This window comes from Mastomys coucha, unplaced genomic scaffold (assembly GCF_008632895.1).
Source record: "Mastomys coucha isolate ucsf_1 unplaced genomic scaffold, UCSF_Mcou_1 pScaffold13, whole genome shotgun sequence".
In the NCBI taxonomy this organism is placed as follows: Eukaryota; Metazoa; Chordata; class Mammalia; order Rodentia; family Muridae; genus Mastomys; species Mastomys coucha.
The window spans coordinates 6244423-6255850 of record NW_022196895.1 but is presented as its reverse complement, the minus strand read 5'-3'; the positions used below and the strand labels follow the sequence as shown (position 1 = coordinate 6255850).

Here is an 11428-nt window from a genome sequence, read left to right as displayed (position 1 = left end):
GTAGCCATGGGCATCACTTTGTAGACCGGGGTGCCTCTCACCTGCCTCTGCCCCCTGAGTGCTGGGATTAAAAGTGTGCGCCACCATTGTCCAGCAGGTGTACATTTTTAAGCATTTCGCACTTAGGTCATTTATCACATATTCAAAAAAGAAAGCAGCAGCAACTAACATTTCTGGGTAGAGAATTTAGTATTATATAGTGAGCAAAGTCATTTAAAAGGATGAGTCAGAGTGATTTGGTGGCCGCAACGGCCCCCCTCATAAAGTTTTCCAAAGAACTCTAGTTAAAAAAAAAAAAAAGAATAATAAGGTGCATTAAGGATTTGAGAGTGTGGTGGAGAGGATTATTTGTATGTAGCTCAGGCTGGCCCCAAACTCTTGATTCTCTTCTTTCCTTAGTCTCTAAAATGCTTGTATTACAGGCATCAGCATATCCCAGCCCAGCCAAGAGTCTTTTAAAGGGTCACCCGTTTTCTCTATATATCCATTGACTAGTTTGTCCCTAGAGGCGCCTTCTTAGCAGCTAGCAAAGTGCCCTGGATTCAGACAAATGACACAAATTCCTGTTGAATTTTTCTACAAAGATTGCTTAACTTACTTCCTCTTAGGTATATGGATGATGACCAGGAGCCTCTCTCTCTAGCCATGTTGTTTTACTAATAATCTCAATTCTAAGGCAGCATGATGTAATGAAAAATATTTAAGTGCTGGGTTCAGACAAGGCCAAGGTATGACCTCAGAATACATTTATTGACTATATACTATTAAACATGCATTCCAGGCCTCTTCTACGCCTTGCTTTGTTTTTTCTATCTATGAGATAGGAAATGAATGCAAGGTTCATGAGGCCAAAGGAGACATAACGTCTCCTTTTCAAGTCAGGGTTAAGACTATGAACACAGAATGTTCATCAAGAACTGATTTTGAGGGAATCATTTCCTATGAAGAGAACTTTTGGTGGCCCTTTGTTGTGACTGCTGATTGCACACATCTGGAAACTATGACAACCAGTTTGCTTAGAGTTCAACTTGGCCTCAAACATTGCTCTCTATATGGCAGCTTTTAGCCTTTAGTTTTCCCTAACACATCATAGCTTGTCTTAAATTTAGGCAACAGAGTGGCTGCCAAAGGAAATGCAAGTTTGGAAGGACCTGAGGCCTGACCTGCTGGCGCGCAGTGCTGGGTAGTCCCATTACGAAAGGGTCCATGGAGCTTCTGTGGGCTTTCAAACTAAAAATACATTAGGGAGTTTATTATGGTATTTCAAATGAGAGATAGGGATGTCATGAAGGGGATAAGTTGACTTCCTCAAATCTGCAGAGATAATAAGATGTAGAGTTGAAAGAAGATGCAATAAGTGCAGGAAATGCAGGAGAGGGAATGGACCAAATAAGTTTTGTTTTGTTTTGTTTTCAAAACCCCTGTACCTAAGACCTGATTCCACTGTCACTGGGGAGGGTAGTAAGATTTGGCCAGCTGAGCATGCTGGCCTGGGCTGGGGTTCAGTGGAGGGTACTTTCACAGCATGGATGACATCCTGCATTTGACTCCAGGAAAACCAAATAACTAAACAAAATTTCTAAACACACCTTATAATCAGCATTGAATCACAATTTCAAACCAAACCAAACCAAACAAAACAGAACACAGTTCTGTAAACTATTCCTAGCATTATTGGGTCTTTTGAATCACCTCCTCTCATTTGATGACTTAGAAGTTATTTTAGGATCAATATTAATTGTGCATGAAGTCAATGGGTATCAATAACCCTTCAATGTGTCAAGCACTGTTCTGGGTGCCTGGGATATAGAAGCTTTGGAGCAAAGAAATCTTCCAGATGTCATCTGTTGTACAGATCAAATACTGGGAAATACAAATTTGGGGGAGGGGGTTAAAGAATACTAAAAATTAAAAGTCAGCTATCTTCATTTGCTAGGTAACTTTCCTTTTTCCTTCCTTTATTTCTCACTCTCTTTCTTTCCCTTCCTTCCTTCCTTCCTTTCTCTCTTCCCAAACAAGCTTGCACTTTTCTCTTGTTTCTTTGGTTCCCAGAAGGACCTCTTTAACTTCAAAAGACAATTTTAGGTCTCCACATATGCTGCATCATCACCTTCCTTCTCTGGAGTCAGAGAGGAACAACTGTAACTGAATACAATGGCTTCTCTTCTAGATGAGAGTGAAGCCTACTAGCATGACCAGATGAAAGTGTGCAGAAAGATTTATTACTTGCAGCACCTAAGGAGAACATTGACATTATCTGCAAAAACAACAAGCCCATCAAATAAAGTGTGGGAGTTTTATTTCAGAAGCTGAATACTCATATAAGAAAGGAGACTTGTAGGGCCCTTCTGAGCTTGCTTGGTGTAAGGTGTCCATCACTGGGCATGTTTAATTTAAGGTCATGTAATTTAAGGCTTCAGAGGAAAGATGGCAGGCATGAAATGTTCGTGCATTTGGTTAGGATTTTAAGAGCAGAGGCGACCTTTAGGTGACCTTGGCTGTTTCCTTAAGTGTTTCTCCTATAAATTTTCAGGTGGAGCTAAAAGGAAGATTTCTCCCTTGTAAATATAGTTTGCCCCTAAAGAAACCTTCTTGCTTGGTGGTTGTTCCTCCCTGAATGTGGGGTTCTGTGCAGCCTGTACTGAACAGTGAGTGAGAGCAAACACATTGCTACGATTCTAAAAATACGTACCAGAATACTTTACCCTTTTTGACTTCTGTGGAAGTCAAAAGCCTACTGAATGAAATTACAACAAAAACCCAGGTACTAGAAGTGAATGATACTGGATATTGCATGTCATATTTAAGAAACTGCCAGGAAAGTTGACTCCAGTTCGACAGGAGTAAACTTCCTCCAATTTTACACCGAAGTGCTTTCATCTATCTACCTGTTTTCTAATCCTGTCTAGTAGAACACATGGTATGCCATTTGATGGTCTTCCTTCTTATTTGAATTTAATACCAAGTGGTCAAACTCAAACTTGACTACCCTATATTTGTCCTTTTAATTAGTGTGGAAAAGGAGCAGATAATTGTCAAATAAATATGCACAAATAAATAAACTGCAGGTGCCTATGGCCTGGAAAGAACGGCATGTTCCAAAGAATTATAGAGACAACAATAGCTGTAGCAAGTTTCTTGCCAGCAGGTATTAACTCGTGGAAATTGAATGGCAAACTGAGGAAACTGAGTTATAAGGTAAATAAGATCTCATTGATGGTCTGGGGCTCTGTGGGCAGAGCCACATAGGGGTTGGCGCAGGCGCACTAGCAGGGGCACCTCACACACATGTGACGTCAGAGCACCGTTACGGACCCAACTGTGGTGGAAGATGGCGACCACCTTCCGGAAGTCAAATGTGGCCTCTACCAGCTACAAGAGAAAGGTGGGTCCTAAGCCCGAACTCACCGAAGATCAAAAGCAAGAAGTTCGGGAAGCCTTTGACCTCTTCGATTCTGATGGGAGCGGGACCATCGATGTGAAGGAGCTGAAGGTGGCCATGAGAGCACTCGGCTTTGAACCCAGGAAGGAAGAGATGAAGAAAATGATTTCAGAAGTGGACAAAGAGGCCACAGGAAAGATCAGCTTCAATGACTTCTTGGCCGTGATGACTCAGAAGATGGCCGAGAAAGACACCAAAGAGGAAATCCTGAAGGCTTTCAGGTTGTTTGATGACGACGAAACTGGGAAAATTTCTTTCAAAAACCTCAAGCGTGTGGCCAACGAGCTAGGGGAAAGCCTCACAGACGAGGAGCTGCAGGAAATGATCGATGAAGCTGATCGTGATGGCGACGGAGAAGTGAACGAGGAAGAGTTTCTTAAGATCATGAAAAAGACCAACCTTTATTAAGTGACTGGCTGGGGTCCCTGCTTCGGCTTTTGTGAAAGTGTAACGGAACGGATGTAGCCTGCCCCTTCCCTCCTCCTTTGTCTTGGTTGGCTTAGAAGCCTCTAGATTAATTATAAATTTTGAAGATATGTACTATATGAGTTTCTGTTGTTTAATTCGCAAGAACAAATCTCAATTAAAGATCTTCGAGGCTGGAGTCTACTCACTGCTTGCCATTCATTAAACTGAACAGAGGACAATTTCCTGGGTCAAATAAAACTGTGGTTCTCTGGTCACTTTAGTGATTTTAAATAACATGCACAAGCTGTGATTCCTTCATGACAAGTTAGTGGACTAGCATGGTGAGTTAGAATTTACCAGAAGGTTCATTCTAGCTTTTCGTTTAAGTGGATACTACTCTGACGGATACTAATGTGGCTACTTAAGAACTATTTAAGGAAAGATATTCCTCAATAAAACCTTGCTTACCCTTCAAAAAGGAAGTGTAGGTTTGTTGAGTGTGATGACACCCAGCTATAATCCTAGCACTTGGGAGGCAATGTGCAAAGCCATGGACCATGTATACTTTTTGGTTGGTAGTTTAGTCCCTGGGAGCTCTGATGGATCCTGTGGTTCATTGACACTGTTGTTCATCCTATGGGATTGCAATCCCCTTCAGCTCCTTCAGCCCTTCCCCTTACTCTTCCACTGGGGTCCTGGGGCTCAGTCCAATGATTGGTTGTGAGTATCTGTAACTGTCTTAAGTGCTGTTCCTGTGTGCAATCACATCTTGGCATCAGCATTAGTGTCAGGATCTGGTGTCTGCGGATGGAATGGATCACACACAGTGGGGAAGTCTCTGGATGGCCTTTCCTTCAGTATCTGCTCCAATCTTTGTCCCTGTATTTCCTTTAGACAGGGACAATTCTGGGTGAAAGATTTATGAGATGACGGGTGGCCTCTTCACTCCACTGGGGGCCATGCTTATCTACTGGATGTGGTCTCTTCAGGTTCTGTCTCCCTACTGTTGGTTGTTCCCACTAATGTCATCTCCACTGGGTCCAGGGAGCCTCTAGCATCTCTGGCATCTGGGTTCCCCAAGTTCCTAACCCCCACTGCTAGTTATTTCTATTAGTTCTCCTTGACCTCTGGACTTGTCTCTTGTCTCTCCCCTTATCTGGTCTTGCCCCCTTTTTTCCCCTCCCCCTCCACTCTCCCACCTAGATCCTTTCTCCCTCTGCCTCCTGTGATTATTTTGTTCCCTATTCTAAGTGGGTTTGAAGCATCCACACTTAGGCCTTAATAAGCTTCATATGGTCTGTGAGTTGTGTCATGGGTATTCCAAGCTTTTTGGCTAATATCCACTTATCAGTGAGTGTATACAATGTGTGTTTTTTTGTGACTGAGTTACCTCACTCAGGATGATATTTTCTAGTTCCATCCATTTGCCTGCCAGTTTCATGAAGTCATTGTTATTATTAGCTGAATATACTCCATTGTATAATGTACCACATTTTCTGTATCCATACCTGTTGGGGCCCAAAAGCCCCTGGCATCTCAGTCTCTATCTTGTCCCTGGGCCACCATTTATTAACTAACACTCTTCTGTTTCTTCCACTATCTTGCTTCTGTTCCCACAATTGACATGGGACATTTTATGATAGGGTCTTTCTGGACACCTTACAATAACGACACTCCTTTCTGGACATTTTACGATATGGGGATATTCCTTTTACATTAACCAAGTGATAATACCAGTTTGTCTCGTGCACCTGGGCAAATACCTTTGTGTTCTGTAGCTTTAAAAGACCCTTGGTTCCCTAGAGTAAATTGAGACTTGATCAGAATTTTTTGTCTTGTCTCATTCTGTGTGTCTCCTGATCCCAAATTTGTTGTTGATGTTCCCTTCTCTCAAGAACCCCATTGCTTAACTCCTGCAGGTTGGGGCACATTCCTCTGCTGGGGGATATCTGGGTTGTTTCCAGTTTCTGGCTGTTATAAATAAGGGTGCTATGAATATAGTGGAGCATGTGTCCTTGTTACATGTTGGAGCATCCTTTGGGTATATGCTCAGGAGTGGTATAGCTGGGTCCTCAAGGTAGAACTATTTCCAATCTTCTGAGGAACCACCAGACTGATTTCCAAAGTGACCCTACCAGCTTGCAATCCTACCAGCATTGGAGGAGTGTTCCTCTTTCTCCACATCCTCACCAGCATTTGCTGTCACCTGAGCTTTTGATCTTAGCCATTCTGATTGGTGTGAGGTAAAATCTCAGGGTTGTTTTGAGTTGCATTTCTCTGATGACAAAGGATGTTGAACATTTCTTTAGGTGCTTGTCTGTCATTTGATATTCCCCAGTTGAGAATTATTTGTTTTAGCTCTATATCCCATTTTTAATAGGGTTATCTGATTGTCTGGAATTTAACTTCTTGTGTTCTTTGTATATATTGGATATTAGCCCTCTATCAGATGTAAGTTTTTCCAATCTGTTGGTTGCCATTTTGTCCTATTGACATTGTCCTTTGCCGTACAGAAGCTTTGTAATTTTATGAGGTCCCATTTGTCAATTGTTGGTCTTAGAACCTGAGCTATTGGTGCTTTGTTTCCCCTGTGCCGATGTGTTCGAGGCTCTTTCCCACCTTCTCTTCTAATATATTCAGTGTGTCTGGTTTTATGTGGAGGTCCTTCATCTACTTGGACTTGAGCTTTGTGTAAGGAGATAAAAATGGATCAATTTGTATTCTTCTACATGCCGACCGCCACTTAAACCAGCACCATTGGTTGAATATGCTGTCTTTTTCCACTGGATAGTTTTGGTTTCCTTGTCAAAGATCAGGTGACCATAGTATGTGGGTTTATTTCTGGGTCTTCAATTCTATTCCATTGATCTACCTGCCTGTCACTGTACCAATACCCTTTGGTTTTTATCACTATTGCTCTGTAGTATGGCTTGAAGTCAGGGATGGTGATTCCCCTCAGAAGTTCTTTTATTGTTGAGAATAGTTTCCACTATCCTGGGTTTTTTGTTATTCCAGATGAATTTGTGAATTGCTCTTTCTATCTCTGTGAAGAATTGAGTTGGAATTTTAATGGGGATTGCATTGAATCTGTAGATTACTTTTGGTACGATGGCCATTTTTACTATGTTAATCCTGCTGATCCATGAGCATGGGAGATCTTTCCATCTTCTGAGGTCTTCTTTGATTTCTTTCTTCAGATACTTGAAGTTCTTGTCATACAGATCTTTCACTTGCTTAGTTAGAGTCACACCAAGGTATTTTATATTATTTGTGACTACTGTGGAGGGTGTTGTTTCCCTAATTTCTTTCTCAGACTGTTTATCCTTGGAGTAGAGGAAGGCTACTTATTTGTTTGGGTTAATTTTATATCCCACCACTATGTTGAAGTTATCAGCTGTAGGAGTTCTCTAGTAGAATTTTTGGGGTCACTTAAGGTTAGGGTTAAAGTTAGGGCTATCATATATCTAGAAATGGTGATATCTTGACTTCTTTACAATTTGTATACTTTGACCCCCTTTTGTTTTCTAATTGCTCTAGCTAGAACTTTGAGTACTATATTGAATAAATAGGGAGAGAGTGGGCAGCTTTTCTTGTCCCTGATTTTAGTGGGATTGCTTCAAGTTTCTCTCCATTTAACTTGAAGTCAGCTGTTGGCTTGCTGCATATTGCTTTTATTATGTTTGGCTATGTGCCCTGAATTTCAAAGTCTTTTAACATGAAGAGGTGTTGAATTTTGTCAAAGGCTTTTTCAGCATCTAATGAGATGATCATGTGATTTTTTTCTTTGAGTTTGTTTATGTAGTGGATAATATTGATGGGTTTCTGTATGTTGAGCCATCCCTGCATCGCTGGGATGAAGCCTACTTGTTCATGGTGAATGATCATTTTGATGTATTTTTTAATTTGGTTTGGAAGAATTTTATTGAGTATCTTTGCATCAATATTCATAAGTGAAATTGGTCTGAAATTCTCTTTCCATGATTGGTCTTTGTGTGGCTTAGGTATCAGCATTACTGTGGGTTCATAGAATGAATTAGGTAGTGTTCCTTCTGTTTCTGTTTTGTAGAATAGTTTGAAAAGTATTGGTATTAGGTCTTCTTTGAAGGTATGGCAGAATTCTGCACTAAACCCATCTGGCCCAGGGCTTTTTGTTTGTTTGTTTGGTTGGTTGGTTGGTTTTTCGAGACAGGGTTGATTCTATTTCCTTAGGGGTTATGGAACTGTTTAGATGGTTTACCTGGTCCTGATTTAACTTTGGTACCTGATATCTGTTTAGAAAGCCATCTGTTTGATATGGATTTTCCAGTTTTGTTGAGTATAGGCTTTTGTAGTAGGATCTGATGTGTGTGTGTGTGTGTGTGTGTGTGTGTGTGTTTAATTTCCTCAGTTCTGCTGTTATGTCTCTCTTTTCATTTCTGATTTTGTTATTTTTGATACTGTCTCTGTGCCCTCTGGTTAGTCTGGCTAAGGGTTTATCTGTCTTGTTGATTTTTTCAAAGAACCAGCTCTTAGTTTTGTTGATTCTTTGTATACTTCTCTTTGTTTCTAATTGGTTGATTTCAACTCTGAGTTTGTGACCTGGCCTGCAGGTCACGTTATTCGGGGGAACGAGGAGGGTCACAACCTGTGAATAAAGAATGGGCGAGAGAGAGACGACAGGACTCAAGGAAGCATTGCTTGTCAAGAGCCGTTTACTTAGTGCAGCCGAGCATATTTAAGGCAAAAATCTTGGAGGGGAGGGGGAAAGGAAGGAGGGAGATGGAAGTTTATAAGATCTTCTGGGGTTGAGCTCCGGTGTGACAGGTGGGGAGCGGGTGGATGACAGGTGGAGAGGGGGTGGATTTCTGTGAATGTTCTTTTCCCAGAGCCAAGCAGGATCCTTGTGATTGTCAGGCAGGATGTTAATCTCAGGGTTCACATCCTTGTGATTGTCAGGCAGGATGTTAATCTCCGGGTTCTCAATTAGCTGGGGCAGGATATTTATCTCAGGGCTCTCATGGTTCCCAACAAGTTTGATTATTTCCTGCAATCTATTACTCTTGGATGTGTTTGCTTTTTTTTGTTCCAGAGCTTTCAGATGTGCTATTAAGCTGCTAGTGTAGGATCTTTCCAATTTCTTTATAAAGGAACAAAGTGCTATGAATTTTCCTCTTAGCACTGCTTTCATTGTGTTTCATAAGTTGAGTATGTTACACCTTCATTTTCATTAAATTCTAGAAAGAATTTAATTTTATTTCTTCTCTCACCAAGTTATTATTGAGTAGAGAGTTATTCAGTTTCTATGAGTATGTGGGCTTTCTGTTGTTTTTGTTTTTGTTGAACACCACCCTTATTCTCTGGTGATCTGAGTCTTTGTCACTTGTTACTAACCAGCAGTAACGTGAGAGAGAGGGTTATTCTGGGAAATGGAGTTAGAAAGAAAAGTAACAGTAAAAGAGAGTTTGGGAGAATACAGGGTGGCCAAAGGTATACCTGTCCACGTAGACAGTTAAAAAATTAGACGGGAGTCATGAACGCTCAGCCATCTTCCATTTAATGCCCTGTTTGTAACAAGCCAACAGATAGAATAGGTGAGGTAAAACCCTTCCCACAAGTTTGTCAGCATGCCGGCCCAATCAGCGACTTCTCTTGATCTGCGGAGGTGGGACTTCCGATGTAACAGGAACCAGGTTGGAGGCGTGGCAAATAGCAGGAGGTGGGCAGAGAGGTGTGGTTATGAGAGGCAGGCCTCAAACCAGGAGGGTAACAGTCACTGAGGTGTGTTTTCTGTATGTAATGAAATGCTGGGTCCTGTTTGTTTATCCAGTCTGTTAGCCTATATCTTTTTATTGGGGAATTGATTCCATTTATGTTGAGAGGTACTAAAGACCAATGATTGTTGGTTCCTGTTAATTCTGTTATGAATGGTTATATTATGTTTGTATGTCTCTTTTGGGTTTGTGAGATGATTAATTTCTTGGGTTTTTGTCGATGTAGATTCCCTCTCTGTGATAGAGTTTCCCTTCTATTATCCTCTGTAGGGCTGGATTGGTAGAAAGATATTGTTTAAATTCAGTTTTGTCATAGAATATCTTGGTTTCTCCATCTATGAGAGTTGGGACTTTTGCCGAGTATAGTAGCCTAAAAATGGGGTGGGGGCAAGACCAGGTATGAGACAGGGGAGAAGTCCAGAGGGCCAGGAGAATAAATAGAAATAAGTAGTGGGGGGGGGGACTTGGGAACCACTAGAAAGTCCCAGATGTCAGGTATTCAAGAGATTTCCAGGACCAAATCAAGAAGACATTATCTGAAATACCCAACAGAGGAGAGATAGAACCTGTAGAGACCATATCAAGTGGTTAGGCATGGCCCTGAGTTGAGGGATGGGGCCATCCACACATTTCAAAATATTAACCCAGTATTGCTGCTGTCTAAAGGAAATGCACGGATAAAGATTGGAGCAGAGACTGAAGGAAAGGCCATCCAGAGACTGCCCCACCTAGGGATCCATCCCATCTGTAGACACCAAACCCAGACTCTATTGGTGATGCCAAAAAGCGCTTGTGTACAGGCTGGTATAGTTGTCCCCCTGAGAATGATCTGTCCTTTTTCAGCCAGTTTGTTGAGCTGTCCCCAAGTGGGTCAGTTTTCTGTGTACTCTGTGTCGCCATCTTTCTGCTTCTTCTTTCCTTGAGTAGGACTTTTTATGTGGAAGATTCTCTTATTCAGATAGGGTTTTTGTCAATTTTGACATGTCACTTTGCAATTAGATGTCAAACTGTCAAATATGGCTGCTTCCTTCTACAAACTAATCTTACCTTCATTGATAGGAATTGAAAGTATGTACTAAGGGTGTGTCTGTATTCTAGTCAGATCTTACTGTAATCTAGGGTGTGCTTACATTCCAGATGGATCCCATAGACCTAGAACAGCTGTGTTACTGGACTAAAATTCCTCTACCTGCTAAGGTTTCTTTCGGTATATGGGCACTCATTGTTTCTCAGCTCTATCTGCCTAGATCTGCATTTCCCTTAATTTGTCCAAAGGACTATTCACCTTTCTGAAGATCTTGCCATCATAACATTATACATTTTCCTTCTTTTCTTTTTTATTTAAATTTTGAGGTGTTGGGGATTGAACCTCAGGGCTAGGCAAGTACTTTTCCACTGCAGTTCATCCCAAGTTCTGTTTTTCTTTTTTACATTGAGTTAGGTTGTATATTAGTCACCTTTGAGTTACCACAATCAAATATTCATGGCAGGTGTCTGAAACAATATTTATTTAGCTCAGTGTTGGAGGTGCAAGGGTGCCACCGGCATCTACTGCATTCTGTCCCACATTAGGAAAAACAATGGTGTCAGTGTGAGAGCTGGCAATATAATATGTCTCTCACCAGGAACAAACAAAGGTACAGTTTGACAATCTCTTTTGAAGGCTGCCAACAATGGACTGAGGTCCCATCCTCCCGGCTCACTACACTTTATCCCCAGGGTTTCGTCACAAATAGCTCCATTCTTGGGACCAATCTTTTAACACAAAAATGGTTGGAGAATGCTCTTCCAGATCATAGCAGACTGCCAATTTTACATAAATATTTCT

The 11428-nt window shown here is 41.4% G+C and overlaps 1 protein-coding gene across 1 annotated transcript; it reads left to right on the top strand.

The window, feature by feature from the left end:
* The first annotated feature begins 3279 nt into the window (after positions 1-3279).
* On the top strand, positions 3280-4048 carry Cetn1 (centrin 1). Its single transcript, XM_031366265.1, has one exon. The coding sequence runs from the start codon at positions 3332-3334 to the stop codon at positions 3848-3850; it is 519 nt and encodes a 172-aa protein (XP_031222125.1). The 5' UTR covers positions 3280-3331; the 3' UTR covers positions 3851-4048.
* The last annotated feature ends 7380 nt before the right edge of the window (positions 4049-11428 follow it).